This window comes from Megachile rotundata, chromosome 4 (assembly GCF_050947335.1).
Source record: "Megachile rotundata isolate GNS110a chromosome 4, iyMegRotu1, whole genome shotgun sequence".
Taxonomy (NCBI): domain Eukaryota; kingdom Metazoa; phylum Arthropoda; class Insecta; order Hymenoptera; family Megachilidae; genus Megachile; species Megachile rotundata.
The window spans coordinates 20,404,896-20,418,997 of NC_134986.1; the positions used below are offsets into that span (position 1 = coordinate 20,404,896).

Below are 14,102 nucleotides of genomic sequence, written 5' to 3' on the forward strand. Positions count from 1 at the left end.
TGCGCCGATAATTATGATAAATGCCAGATATGCGTTGTTTTGTATAGAATATCATTTTCTCTTAAAAATTTCATATCATATGGTACAATGATTTGAGGAATCTAGTTTAATTATAAAAATTGAGTAACAGAGATATCTACAACTTAAAGAGATTACTCTAATATATATCTCTTTTTCTACATGATATTTGATAATCATACTTATATAATTGTACATGTCTACCATAATCTAAAACAGCGTTGTATGCGAACTGGTAGTCATTCAGTTGCAAACAATGGCAGTGTTAAGTTCTTTCCTTCTGAACTTGGGTTTTACAGTCGTTGCGCTCTTAACTATTTTAGTTCTTTATGTGAAATATAAACGAAGTTACTGGCAAAGACGCGGAGTGTCTACTCTACCAGGGCACTGGTTGTTTGGTAACATAAAAGACGCTGCATTACAGAAAAAGTCTTTTGCTCAAGTGTTTGGTGAATTGTATGAGCAAGCTGCGGATACGGATGATGTTTTGGGAATTTATGTTCTCCATAAACCCTTCTTGTTAATAAGAAGTCCGGAAGTAATTAAACAGATTCTAATTAAAGACTTTAATGTATTCCCAAATCGCTATTTCTCCGTTCGCTCGCTTCACGATGACATCGGTCATAGAAATCTTTTCTCCATTGAGAATCCTCCATGGAAATACCTTAGGTGCGTTTCGAATTATTGCTAAAATTACTTTTTGTAAAATGTTTATACATATTTTATCAGCTGGGAATTCGAAAATTTAAAACTACCTATTTACGTATCCTATTAATGATACTTTTATTTCAGAACCAAACTTTCGCCCGTATTCACCGGTGTAAAACTAAAGAAACTTTTCCATCTGATAGTTCAAAATGCTAATTCAATGAGCAAATATATGGAAAGTCAGTTTTTAAACGGTACAAAGACAAAAAATATGAGGGTAAGAGATATTGCCTTGAAGTACACGACCGATATTATATCTAATATTGCTTTTGGAATTGAAGTCAATTCTTTCGATCCTGAAAAAGTAGAATTCTTCAACAAAGGTATTTTGTTGAAATTACAAATTACAGCTTTTTCACTGTTTGTTGAAATAATTTCATATTTCCGGTTTTTGTTTCTCGTTTGACAGTTCAAGAGGGACTTCAATTTTCCTTCAAGCGGGGCCTAGAATTTTCGATGATGTTCTTTTTCCCGACGATTGCTAAATACATAGGTACTCAAATGTTAGGTTCGTCTACGGATTACTTCCGTAAAGTATTCTGGGATTCAATGGATACCAGAGAATCGAATAAAATTAAACGAGAAGACTTGATCGATTTGTTATTAGAGTTGAAGAATGAGAAGCAGGAAAACTCTGAATTCAGTTAGTGATAGTTAATTAATCCTGTCTTGTAATATTTCATAAAATTTTGTTTTGTTATTGCTCTTCAGTTGAAAAATGTTTGTAGAATTTGAGGGCGATACACTGTTGAGTCAATCAGCCATTTTCTTCGTTGCTGGCCGCGAATCTAGCGTATCAACTATATGCTTCACCCTTGCTGAACTTGCTAAACATCCAGAGATTCAGAAACGAACGAGAGCAGAAATTTTAGAGAAGTTAGAACAATATGGAATGACATACGAGGCTGTTCAAAATATGAAGTATCTTCATCAAGTAATTTCAGAGACTCTGAGACTATATCCACCAGCTCCGATTCTTGATCGAGTGCCTGTTGAGGATTACAAGGTAATGTGGATGATGACATATGAGGAAAAGAACAGAAATTGATTGATAATGTTTTAGATACCAGGTACTGATATAGTATTAGAGAAAGGGACACCCGTGTATATAAGTTTGACTGGTCTTCACCGCGATCCAAGATATTATCGTGATCCCCTATCTTACAATCCTGATAGATATACTGATGAGAATAAAAATGATATTCCCCCATCCACGTATATACCATTTGGTGAAGGTCCACGAGTTTGCATTGGTAAGAAAAGTAGTTTATTCAAAAATTATATCTTTAAAAGAACATCGCTAGTTTGTATTATCAAATATAAATATGTTTCGTAGGTACACGACTCGGCCAGTTACAAAGTGCAATAGGTATACTCACAATACTTAAAGATTATGAAGTTTCATACGATTCTACTTGTAAATGTGACATTGAGAAACGTAACGTGTTCTTGTCACCAGTGGAAGATTTTAGATTAAATGTAACGAAAATCTAAAGTGTACTTAATTGTAAATATTATATTTGTTTTACAATTAAAATAATTCATTTGTTTATGGAAATGCACAAGTCTAATATAATATAAATATGACGATAGAATGATAAATGTATTTCTTTATATATACAAATATAAATTTTTAATACTATCATACATAATCTCTTAAATAATGTTACTAGTTACTATCTTATTTTGGCAATAGTGTCAAATATTTTTTAAATTCTGGAATGACACATTCTCGTGGATTTAATGGCGTTTGCGAAGTAAGATAATCGCTTAAATATTGTGGCATAAAGCAAAGAATACCTTTGCTAGCTAACATCGCCCAATCAATTGGCTGACTAACTTGTCTGACATTTACAAAACAATGAGTAATCTTTTTACCTGTAGGACTAGTATCGTATGGTGGTCTGAAAGAAAAATAATATATTGATTATTCTCATAATAGCAATAACAATCTGAAATGTTTACCTTGCTTGAACAACTTTGCCACCTCCAGCTTCAATTAATCTCTGGAACTGGTCGTATTTATCACCAGAAACTAATAGCAACGCTACCATGTTACAAAACGGTCCATTTGGTTCCTTAAGCAACTTCAACCTCCATCTATATGCAGCTGCTGCGATTATCTCTTCAATTTCACCATTTGGTTCTGGTATAACATCTTTACTCTTCGGATTACCCCATTCGTATTCTTCTTCCTGTTAAGAAGTGAATGCAATTAAGAAATTAATGAGTAGAAAGATCAATTATAAATTAGCGATGGGTAAGCCTAGGAAGGAAATTTGCCCATCGCTATTGCAGATAATAATAACTAATTATACTAACATTTAAAAATTTTCCTTCCTGTTCACAATCCCGTAAGTACATACAATGAAGAACCCACTTTCCAGATGCTATACTACCCAGCATCTTTTCGTTTCTTGACGGTCTGATACAAAGTAAATGTGTCGCAGTGATATCAAAACTAGGATCCGAAGATACATCACCTCCAAGATCTTTTATTACTTTTTCGTACGCCGTTCTATCCTGTTGAAGTGAATGTGTTAATAAAATACTAATATTATTTATTATAACAAGCAACATACCTTTATGCCTGAAAGCATAAATTTAGGTCTTTTTGGAGGCTCGATTTCCTCCACTGATTCTTCTTCAGCATCATCTCCATTTTGCTCGTTTTCATCGATACTTTCATTTTGTTCATGTTGTATTGTTAACTAGTTATACAAAGGTAATTCCAGTTAAATTAATTTCAGATAAAATCAATTTATGTATTTAACTTACTTGTTTTGCATGACACGGATCTTCCCATACAATGGCATCGATGGGTTGAGAATCTTTTGCAATAACTACGGAAAAAAATATATATTAAACAGACGATTAAATATTACTAACATGATAATTGATACTTACATTTTTGTATGGGATCAGAAGGTTCTGTATTGTACGAGCTTGCCTTTTCTCCAGAAAGAGAATACCTATTTTCGGGGGTACTCGATGTTCGTTGCAGCATTTGATCCAACTGTGCAATTTGCCTACCATGTAAAATTATACGTAAAGTTCATGTAACTATCTTGACTCTTTAATACCTTTGTATATAAACTTACATATTAATTTCAATATTTTGTAGCGGACTATTTTCGTCGGTGAATTCCAATTTTCTTTTAATAGGTGTAGTATCAGTTGCTTTATAACTATCATCTTTTGTTTCTACTGTTTCTGGTATTTCTGCTGCTTCTGCTGTCTCCGCAACTTCTGGTTCTGCCGACGATTGATTATTAACAGTAAGTGATGTCTCCCCTGTGCTGTCCTATTACAATTAAAGATTAAAAAATACGTTGTAATTGTTATGAGTGTATACTAATAATAAAATATATTACCTCCAAATTTTGACCTTGATTTTTCAGTTTTTTCCATAACTGTTTTTTCAGATCTGAAAGAGGCTGTAAATTTCATTGTATTAATACATGTACATACACGAAGAATACAAACATGATTGAAATTCATAAGATACAAACAGTGCTGAGAGCTCTTTTCTTCAAAGGTGGCTCTTCCACTCTTAAATCCGGAAAATTGTCAACCCATTTGACCCAACCTTTTCTCGTATCTGGAGAGGGATCTGGTCTAAACACTTGACCATACGGTGTTTCTGGCGTAGACACATGAAACGGTGATTGTGGAGTTTTATTCATAAGTAAACTGAGTCTCTTATTTATTAATGGTGTCTCACCGGAACCACTCTCTTGATTCTGTAATATATATTTTTAAGCAATAAATCGTAATACAAAATGATACCCAATTAACATTCCTTCGATTACCTGTAAATGAGCTAAATGACGTTTCGGAGTAACAATGTTTCTATTTATTGGTTCGACTGGAGGTCTCATTTGACTTGTATTGGTTTTAGATAAACTTGTATCTCCATCGTCTGATTGACTCGATTTTTCAGGAGCTTAATAATAAGAGATATTTAAGTAACTCAAACATGTAATCTAATTCTAAAAGTTTTACATACCCATAGTCTCCCCCACAAGGAATGGTGTTTCATTGACGCGTTTCGATTGAGCTGCACAAGACTTCAGCCAGTCAGCGGTTACAGCTGGCAATTTCCATTTGACTGCTGCATTATACTTATTACCTTCAGGTGTCGGACAAACCAAATGTGTACTTCCATATGTATTCTTTTCAAGATTAGTCTTTCGGACGAATATATCTTGAACCCTAAAACCAATAACGAGTTAATATCTACTTGATTAGAGTTATTTGTTAGCAATAAAAAAGATTACATGGCACCCAATTCCGTGGCTAATGTTGCAAGATACGTTCGTTCTACGCCAGTATACATGCTCATTGTAATAACACAGCCTGACAATGGATTCAAATATTTTTTTATGGATAGCGGTCTATGATAGTACATAATTTCGACTATTTGTTCTTGATTTACACAATCTTCCTACAAAGAATTTTAATAATAGAATATGCCAAGACAACAAGATTTAACGAGAAAGATATTGATACCTACAATAAATAAATCAGTAACAATTTCATTTACTGTATGTTTTAACGATGCACCACATTTTGGTACAACACCGTAATCTGGGATACCAGAAAACGTACTCGAAACTACTTGTCCACCCATGGCTATTATAGTTTCGGCTACGTAACTGTCTTCATCGTTGAAGCCGATTACAACAAATGTCAGTCCTACATAATTGTATCATTATAAAATTTGAACTTAGTATTGTAATTTGTTACGTATGTACTTTAAATTACCTTCAAACAGTTTATCATTTAAAGTGGACATTTGACTAATTGGCACCGCACTATCGTCTGCTAAGCATTTGTTTTTTACGGATACAGACGTTGACGGTGTTTTTGTACGTTTATCTTCTTTTTTATTATCATCGATTAAAGTCTTATCGTTAGTATCTTCTGTGGTAGGTGTTTTTGGCTTTGTAAATTCCTGTAATGTTTTCTCATTTACTGTAACTAGATGAAAAATTATCCATAAATTATGTATTCAAATTAATATTTCCGGAATATTTGCTACTAATTATTGGAAACCATTACCAACGGTATCCTGAAGATATTGTTCGAGAATATCAGATTGATTTTTCTCTTTTTCTTTTTCTAGCAGTGATAGTTTCCTATCTATATCGAATGATGGTATAGGAACTTTTCTTGGTTTTTGCAACATTTGTAAATTCTGTAATGATATATCGATTAAAATAATTATACGTTGTTATGTAACTCGTGATACTTACTTTTTTACTTAATGGAGATGGAGGTTCTGGCGGTTTCTGCATTGCACTATTTATTTCTTCAAATAAAAAATTTTCTTCCGGTGCGGGGCGTTTCAATTTAATACTTTGCTCAAGCCATTCCAAAGTTAGTATAAAAGGACTACATAAAATAATGACATTGTTAAAGAAAGTATAACCGAGAATACTAGTGTAGACATTAATTTTATATCGTACCATAATCCTTTTGACTTCATTAATTTTAGCTCACTAATTGCTTTATGCTCGTCTCCCACAAGAACGTGTGTTAAAACGTCTGATATATCGTCCAGTCGTGTCGCACTACCGACATTTAATATTTTATTAATTTTATCCCTTTGATTAGGAGCAAACCCAGCAAGATAAATCTGAAAAGTAGAAAGACGTAGATCGAAGAAGTTGTATGTCATAATATTAAAAACTAGCACACATTTAATCCACATACATTGCATCCATCTAAAAACGGACCAGCCGATTTTGCTTCACTTAGAGTTAGTCTATCAAAAACTGTAATAACAAAAAATAAAAATTTTAATGTATTTAAAATTAAATATATTATCAATCTATTTATGATATTATTTACCATTGGAAACACCATTCGTTAAATGTTCTACAGTAGAAGTACTGCTCACTGTTGTAGTTAAAGTCTCATCAACACAACTGCCCTGTTGCAGATCACATGGAATCGAACTTATAGCAGAACAATTAAGACTTTCATATACTGGTACAAATTTAAAAAATAATAACATTAGTCGTCAAATTGTAGTTTTAATATTGTAATGCTATTAAAGTATTGTTCACCATTTGATTTTTCTGGAGTAGACGATACTTTTAGCGACGTGATCAAATAATTTTTAAAAGGCAGAGCATAGCCCACTTTTATACTCTCATATACCCAATCTGGTGTTAAACAAGCAATGTTTGCTTGTTTTGCATATTTAAGTTTATCGCTTATTGGACTATTTACAGGTGCAAGCACTACCTTAACTTTTGCACCATCTAAAGGACCCATAAATGTCTAGAAGAAAAACAATGATGCATACAGTGAAATAAAAAAATTGGAGATGAAATTATCAAAAATATATATGTTTTACCCCTCCATTGTCATTAATTAAATGTTTGATTTCTTCTTTTTGACGTTTCGGAAGATTTGTCGACGTGACTACTAAATTGAGGAAAACAGGTGCTTTGTATTTATCAAACATACTATCACTTGCTTTAACAAAATCCTTTAAATTTGTTTTCCAAATTGTTTCAACCCATTCCTTTGTGACTATTGGTATTTTCATGTCTATTGCAGTCTGTTAAACAAATCAATAATTAATCAAATATTACAATAGTACTGATTTAAATAATAAAATAAATTCACTTGCCTCATATTTTGCAGACATAACAGACCCTGTCACAAGGTGGGTCACACGACTACGTAACTGCTTTGTAAAAATACCTCCCATATATTCTACTAATTTTGTTATATGATCCTGCAACCATTAGATTTTAAAATATCTGTAAATTTATGATTTAGTTATTAATAACTTTTAATATTTTAAATATACTTTTTCTTCTGGCGGCAAACCAGAAGCACAGATGCAAAGACCTCTCATAGCAGTAGTATATACTGGATTATTTCCTTCTGGAATTGGTTCCCCATTAATGAAACAAATTAGTAAACATCGAGGTCCAATTATACTGTAAGATTAAAACCATGTTGATTGACATAAAATAAAATTAATTACAGAACCTATTCTCATCAAATGATTCTACTTACGGACACTTAAATGTTTTCAACTGTTCAAATATATCACCTTCAAATTCCTCCATTACAAAAACATCATTTTTAACAGGTTTCATTTTACTACATTTTTTTTCAGTAATCCATCTTGGCTCCAGATCGTGCTCACAACATTTCTGAAAGAATAATTAATGTATTTCTTTTTACTCCTAAACAATCCTTTCTTTCAGTCAATATTTGTTTACTAACATCAAATGCATGCCACATTTCTTCAATACAATCATTTTCAGATTTATATTTGCTTGGCACAATAAAATAAAGATTTACATCTGTGTCAGGTTGACTTTCTTGAATCATGCTTTAGTTTTCTTCCAAAAATCAAAGGATCATAAACAACTTACATTTATGATTTGTTAGAAAAACATTCTGTCAAAAAATGAAATGTACAAAACATTATTAAAAGTTAGTTAATCAGTTATAAATGGACTATTTTATATAGATTTACAAACCCTGCTATATAAACTGTATATAGTACGTAATTTGTAATCTTTTTAAAACAATATTGCATTCACTTTTGTGACACTGTGACACTGTGACAGGTTAGACCACGCTTACAGATCAATTTCGAACCGATCATTAATTATAAAAAAATGTGTGTATTTTTTATAAAACAGTGTTCAACACGTTTTGATAGTTTTCTATATAATATTGCAGATAGTAATAAATTTCGCAGTTAAAACCCACTCTTACAATGTCTACGCTACACGACAGAACTGTTCGCGCCTAAATGCCTATGGTAGAAATTGATCGGCTTTGCAATCAAACAGGAAGAATAAAATTCCTTTTTAGCATTAATATGTACATTCTGAATAGATATGTTAATGTAATGTAATTATTTTAACAAACTCCAAATACCGTGCAAGCTTTATTTTTACATTTTATAATTTTACATCAATCGCGTTTTGAAAATAATATTGCTAGCGCCATCTGCTGCAGTTAACAAAGCGCCGTTAGATTAGAATTCGTTTTTGAATAAACTGCTCTTTGTACAATAAATAATTTTGAACTACTTTATGTAAATTCTGTAGGAACTTTATATTCTTGTTTAATGATTCGAGCTCAATCGCTTATTGACAAGCGTTAGAGGGAAACACAAGTCAATTTCTGAGAAATTACTTTTTCTCCATAAGAGCTTTATAATTACAGAATTAAATGCCAGTTTTCTTTTACTTACTTTCTCCATTTGCCCATAAATAAGAAGACAGAGTAAATACTTACCTGGAGAAGGAAATTTAGTTATTAAAGGAAGGAAAATTTCAACGAGACTCGTCATAATATTAAAATAATTTAATCATATAATTCGACAGACATAAGTATAGTTGACACAAATGATATAATGCCACATCGAAGTTGTCGCATTTATATCAGGCGTCACTTGACAAAACCTAATAACACTGTTCTTAATACCGTTGCAGCAACATTAGTTGCACGTCGTTTATTGACAATCGATAACAGATACGTAAACCGAGTAAACGGCTTGTCAGATCTTAGGTAGATAGTTCTCAAACGTTAATTCACATTTTTACATGTCTCGATAGCGTATAAATATAATTTCTCTCGCATATAGCCGATTCATAAACACGTCTGTAACGTTAAAATAAATGGAATAATTTTGTTGCCAGTCAACTATTTAATAATACAAAGTTTCCAATTTTGTAGGTGGTCCTTATTTAAAAGACAATTTAGTTGGTAAGCAATCAGGCAACTGGCGAGTTTCAGTTTAATTAACCTGCAATAATAAGTACCATACGTGAAGTCATACTTTCCTTTCATACAGAACACAACAGAAAAACTCATTTTCACCAAGATACCAAATATAGTACAAAATCTTACTCGCATTATTCTCAATATTTGTCAGATTTGTTATAACAAAGCGCACAGAAATCGCGGATACCAGGGAAAGGGAAATTACATTACATATAGCTCCCCCCTGCATATTTATGCAGTTTTTACTTTGTACCTCCGTAACCTGTATTTTTATCACTGGCCATTCGAGTGAAACTGTAGAGAAGCTGTTCCGACATAGTATGTATCCGATGATTCTCATCCGTAATAAAATTTTTACACCTTGTCTATCATTCACACGATCAGTTTAATAAAAAAGTAAAATGTATAATTAATCCATGTATTATAAATAGTTTTGTAATTATAATACACTGAATTTTATTTTTTATCTTGTTTTATCACTTTTGGGTTATAAGTGAATCGTCGATAATTAAGAACTCCACAATTAACTTAGCGTTAAAATAGTCATGAATAATTTTTCGCTCGATAAGGTGTCATGAAGAAGGCAATAAAACAGCAGCGATTAGAATCTCTTCATTGGCGTAAATAGGATTTTCGTTACGCTAGGTCTTTTAATAACGGCAATAATGCCACACCTACATAATCAAGTGACTTTCGGGAACTTGTAAATGTCAGAATTCGAAGATTTAAGGCATCCTACCTACGACATGAAGTATCCTACGTCCTACCAAATGGTTCATGAAAAGGGCTAGTCCATATCATTTACTTGAGAGGGAGAGTCAGGTGCACTGATAACTCTAGTTACGCCAATGAATTTCTCATGCTTTCTTCCGCGTATGCGAATCCGAAACTCCGAACGAACGAAGCTAAGACGCGCAACGTAATCGTGAACGATTAGGTACACAGTACGGATCCAAGTAAAACGATTATCGATTAAAATATACAGAGAGAACAACCATTTTCGCGATCGGTTGCCACGCGCAGCAGCCAACAACGCCTGTTGATCGACATTCAAGGCTCGATCGGCGCTCAATCTTAAACTAGACGCGTCCCTGTTGTTCGCCAGATAGTTGGCCGTTCTCGAATCCCTTCAGGGAAAGGTCGAGCGCGACTCCTCGAGCTCGAGAAGGATCTTCCGATGAAAAATGCTCCCTCGTCGCTCGTCCGTGCAGCTGGTTATTTGTTAGAAACTGGCTGTTCCAGGTCCGTCGTTAGATGTCACAGATATTGTACAGGTTCAAAGTCCGCGTACCTAAGGGAACATGTATCCGAGGTCACGCGTTTGGGGTGTTGGTAGCCTCGTCCTCTTTGTTCAGCTCTATCAGCTTCTCCAGAGAGAACTGACGTGCCCTGGCTGCCCAAACTTCTCCATTCGCCAGTACTCTGCAAAGGAAACCACATGATAATTGATTACATTCGACTTTATGTGATTTACCAAATACTTTCAACCGATAATGGTACGGTCTCCAAAATGTTGGGCTACCAGAAATTCGTTAAGCAAACGTTTCCCGAACGAAACTATATAGGTTGATCGAGGATACCGATTAAACGTTGCCCGATTACTCGGTTACATACCGTCTCGTGTTTTCGCTAACCAGCCTGTCCGGCGCTCCGTACACCGGCGGATTAGCATAAGGATCATAGCCGAGCACAGAAAGCATCGGCGCGATGTCAGGCATCTCTCTAACCACGTCGTCCGGAATGTGGCCCACCCACTTGGTCAATGCCTCCAGGTTAACCGGCTTTATGATCTGGTCCGACGACCTCTCGACCCTGCATTCCCAAAAATACAATGGAATTTAGTTTCCGATCACCTTGTATATTCTGAAACTGTTGGCCTGTCGCTGCAGTTCGTTTATTAGCTAGGTTGCATACCAAATGGTGCATTATGTTGCTACAATTACGTAGCATGATAATATAACATTTTGTTCTCGTGCCTGCTTTAATTACCCATTATTCTAAATTTATGGCTCCCGCAATTTCTCTTTTGTTAGAACAGAAGAGATACGGTCGGGATAACTTTTTGTTCCAGCAACTGCTCTAGGACAGGTCCGCGTTAACGAGAAACAGTTTGGCAAAGTTTTTCAATTTTTCATCGATAACTACTCTCTTACTTGCTCAGCGGAACACCGCCTGGTTTATTAATGAATTCCTCGTGATGCATTACGGATTCGTTCCAAGGAACATCGAGGAAGTTGAGAATCTTCTTCATCCATTGACGCGGATGTAGCACCAGTTGCTCGTACGGAACCATCAGACACTTGTCCGTTCCTATTTCCTTGCATTGTCCGTACATGATGGAAATCGCGTGATTCCATTTGATCAGCGATTGCCGGTAGGACGATAAATCAAATCCCGTTATGGTCACCTGAAAGATATCTTAATTACGTATCGTCCGCTTTATTAAGAATCGATTATTTGACATTTCAATAAAACAATATCCGACTAACGCTGCGTCATAGATTAAAAAAACGATATTCTTCGATTTACATAATTCTATGATCCAACGTTCCACTTTTATCCTCTTTTTTGCATTAGAGGAATACGCAAATTCACGCTGGTCTTTTTTCTGTGCCCACCTCTTCTCTATGCAAAGAGTACGTCGCGTTTTCATATTCGCGGATGAAGTGGGATAAATTTGCATGCATCAACCGGAATGCCCGTTAAAGCCACGTTGGCGGTTGGTCGATGGTTCTTCGATCGGATCGGGCCATACCTTTCTAGAGATAATGGAATGCACGGTGGCACGGCCGTCGCGGATCATGAAGATAAACTTGGCATTTGGGAAGAGATCGAGAATGTAAGAGCCCATCTTCAGAGTGAGGGGATCCTTGTTGCACAATCTCGGCGCCGGCTCCGCGTGTCGCGCTATTATCTCCAGGCAGAAAGCTGCTATCGCGCTGTCCATCACCTGGGCAAATCGTTCGTTTTCAGATTAATATCGGCTATAGAATTCATCCGTGTTCCGAATCTTATATCATTCGGGATTAAATCCTTCGGATAGAGATTCGAACATTTCTAATTAATATTGCTATTGTGCTAATTCCTGGAATCAGTATAAGTTGCAAGGCTTTTCGAACCAAATAACTGATTACACATCGAGTTAATACTTTGATGATACGATTCAGAACTCACCTCTTTCGAAATACCCGCTTCCGAAAGCCTGAGGTTCTCCCTCTCGGACTTGAGCCAGTGCATCCTCATCTGAAGGATCCGTGGTATCACCCTAGTCTCTTGGCCGCACCTGAAAAACGGTATCCTCAATGTTAACATTCTGAGTCATCGATAGATCTTTGAATCTGGTTAGATACAAAGGCCAAATATTTTTGAGGAAGTTGAATGGAACTCACCTGACATCAGGATGCGCATCAAGCATGGCTCGCACCAAAGTGGTGCCCGATCTAGGTACCCCGCCGATGAAGATCAGCGGCATGTAACGATCGTAGGTGTATCTCTTGTGATCGAAAGGGCCAACCACGTATTTCTGCAAAATAGAAATGATCTTGCATTTGACTTCTGGTTTAAGAATCAAATTATAACTGTAAGTAATCTAGCGACCCAATAAGTTTGGCTAAAATTATTAATCTAAAGTCTCGTTATAGTGTTCCAGAATTAATTTAACGATTTTTAACAAAAATGGTAATTCTCTGGATAAAGCTACGGAGAAACGATAATTTCATCGTTAGTTCGGTGTTCTTTAACGATGATGATCAGCGTTAGCGGGATATCGGGTGGTGGATCGAAAGTTTCCTTTAGCATCGTTCAAGAGAGCAGTTTATCGAACGTTTCTTATAAAATTATGCAAGGTTGATTAAACTTCATTTACCAACAACTTATCGTTTGTTTTACAATATCGTCTCTGGTATCAGGAACAAGAAGGATCGATAGACTCCGGATTTTCCTCATACGAATCGCTATTACCTCCTAAAACGTTCGCGATTCGATTCAGGGAAAGTTTAAACGATTTTCTCAGCATCCTGCTTCCGTGTTTTCTCTCGATCGATTTACTCGATCGTCGACCGATGTCGTTTGAAAAATGTTCGCTACGAGTGTCAACGATCGAGAAATATTTGTTTTTCACGGTTGTTATTATCGTAGCGGAATAAAAATGGGAAAAACAAATGTTCGGAGGCTAAGAGAAACGTTCGTAAGAATTGTACCGTGAGAAACGAGGTAAATCTTTTTCCAGCGTTCTGTCAAAGAAATCCATAAATATGTCCCGAAGGTGCACGAGGACACGTTTCGATGCGAACAGAAATTTTGATGCTAGGTTTTTTGGTCTTTAATGAATCACGGTAAAACCTTTCGGTACGCGAAAATCAATGGGTTCTCCGAGTGGTTTAATGAGCCGTAATCAAAGCGAAGTAGGATAACATTTCAGCTGGCATGGAACTCGATTATGCAAACATTATATCAAGAACCTTATCGTCCGATCAAATCGTCAATATGTTCCGCATGATTATTAATAAACGTTGACCACTACTGTTCATCAACGTGGTACACAAATTGAAATTGAATTATCTCGTACAATTTGAATTATGACGTGTCCTACTGGCATTCCATGA

General features: G+C 35.2%; 3 protein-coding genes across 8 annotated transcripts in view; 1 reads left to right on the plus strand and 2 right to left on the minus strand.

Annotated features, from left to right (window-relative positions):
- Nucleotides 1-38: 38 nt before the first annotated feature.
- LOC100883162 (cytochrome P450 6k1) lies at nt 39-5,173 on the plus strand. Of its 2 annotated transcripts, XR_013037788.1 has the most exons (7): nt 39-687; nt 811-1,049; nt 1,136-1,369; nt 1,455-1,732; nt 1,790-1,979; nt 2,063-4,004; nt 4,152-5,173. XR_013037788.1 is itself a non-coding variant. In XM_003699865.3 (6 exons), exons 1-6 carry the CDS (start codon nt 275-277, stop codon nt 2,218-2,220), a joined length of 1,512 nt encoding a protein of 503 aa, XP_003699913.2. In that variant the 5' UTR covers nt 39-274; the 3' UTR covers nt 2,221-5,173. The 2 variants fall into 2 exon arrangements, 1 of the variants encoding a protein (XP_003699913.2); XM_003699865.3 differs by having other exon boundaries at nt 2,063-5,173.
- Nucleotides 2,300-8,699, minus strand: mus101 (mutagen-sensitive 101). The gene is made up of 26 exons (XM_012290099.2): nt 8,241-8,699; nt 7,981-8,157; nt 7,768-7,907; nt 7,556-7,688; nt 7,373-7,480; nt 7,094-7,300; nt 6,801-7,017; nt 6,583-6,720; nt 6,445-6,506; nt 6,198-6,367; nt 5,985-6,123; nt 5,791-5,926; nt 5,494-5,709; nt 5,243-5,424; nt 5,007-5,173; nt 4,736-4,941; nt 4,539-4,672; nt 4,239-4,469; nt 4,101-4,163; nt 3,828-4,030; nt 3,634-3,755; nt 3,505-3,569; nt 3,309-3,437; nt 3,049-3,249; nt 2,692-2,921; nt 2,300-2,630 (listed from the first exon to the last, which is right to left on the minus strand). Exons 2-26 carry the CDS (start codon nt 8,086-8,088, stop codon nt 2,408-2,410), a joined length of 3,930 nt encoding a protein of 1,309 aa, XP_012145489.2. The 5' UTR covers nt 8,089-8,157; nt 8,241-8,699; the 3' UTR covers nt 2,300-2,407.
- A 364-nt stretch (nt 8,700-9,063) lies between these two features.
- Nucleotides 9,064-14,102, minus strand: part of Tpst (tyrosylprotein sulfotransferase) — a 142,892-nt gene continuing 137,853 nt past the window's right edge. For all 5 annotated transcript variants that reach the window (XM_076530378.1, XM_076530379.1, XM_076530375.1 and 2 more), the window contains 6 exons: nt 12,888-13,021; nt 12,673-12,781; nt 12,254-12,448; nt 11,652-11,905; nt 11,113-11,310; nt 9,064-10,920 (listed from right to left, as the gene is read on the minus strand). In XM_076530378.1, coding sequence (XP_076386493.1) covers nt 10,812-10,920; nt 11,113-11,310; nt 11,652-11,905; nt 12,254-12,448; nt 12,673-12,781; nt 12,888-13,021 — 999 coding nt within the window. In that variant the 3' untranslated portion in view covers nt 9,064-10,811. The remainder of the gene's footprint in view (nt 10,921-11,112; nt 11,311-11,651; nt 11,906-12,253; nt 12,449-12,672; nt 12,782-12,887; nt 13,022-14,102) is intronic.

Bases quoted from the DNA above. Each gene is read 5' to 3' on its own strand.
- LOC100883162 (XM_003699865.3), top strand. From the start codon at position 275: ATGGCAGTGTTAAGTTCTTTCCTTCTGAACTTGGGTTTTACAGTCGTT. The intron at 1,370-1,454 runs GTTAGTGATAGT...AAATGTTTGTAG, and splicing joins GCAGGAAAACTCTGAATTCA to AATTTGAGGGCGATACACTG. The intron at 1,733-1,789 runs GTAATGTGGATG...ATAATGTTTTAG, and splicing joins TGCCTGTTGAGGATTACAAG to ATACCAGGTACTGATATAGT.
- mus101 (XM_012290099.2), bottom strand. From the start codon at position 8,088: ATGATTCAAGAAAGTCAACCTGACACAGATGTAAATCTTTATTTTATT. The intron at 4,470-4,538 runs GTAATCGAAGGA...TATATATTACAG, and splicing joins GTCATTTAGCTCATTTACAG to AATCAAGAGAGTGGTTCCGG. The intron at 2,922-3,048 runs GTTAGTATAATT...ACTTCTTAACAG, and splicing joins AGGAAGGAAAATTTTTAAAT to GAAGAAGAATACGAATGGGG.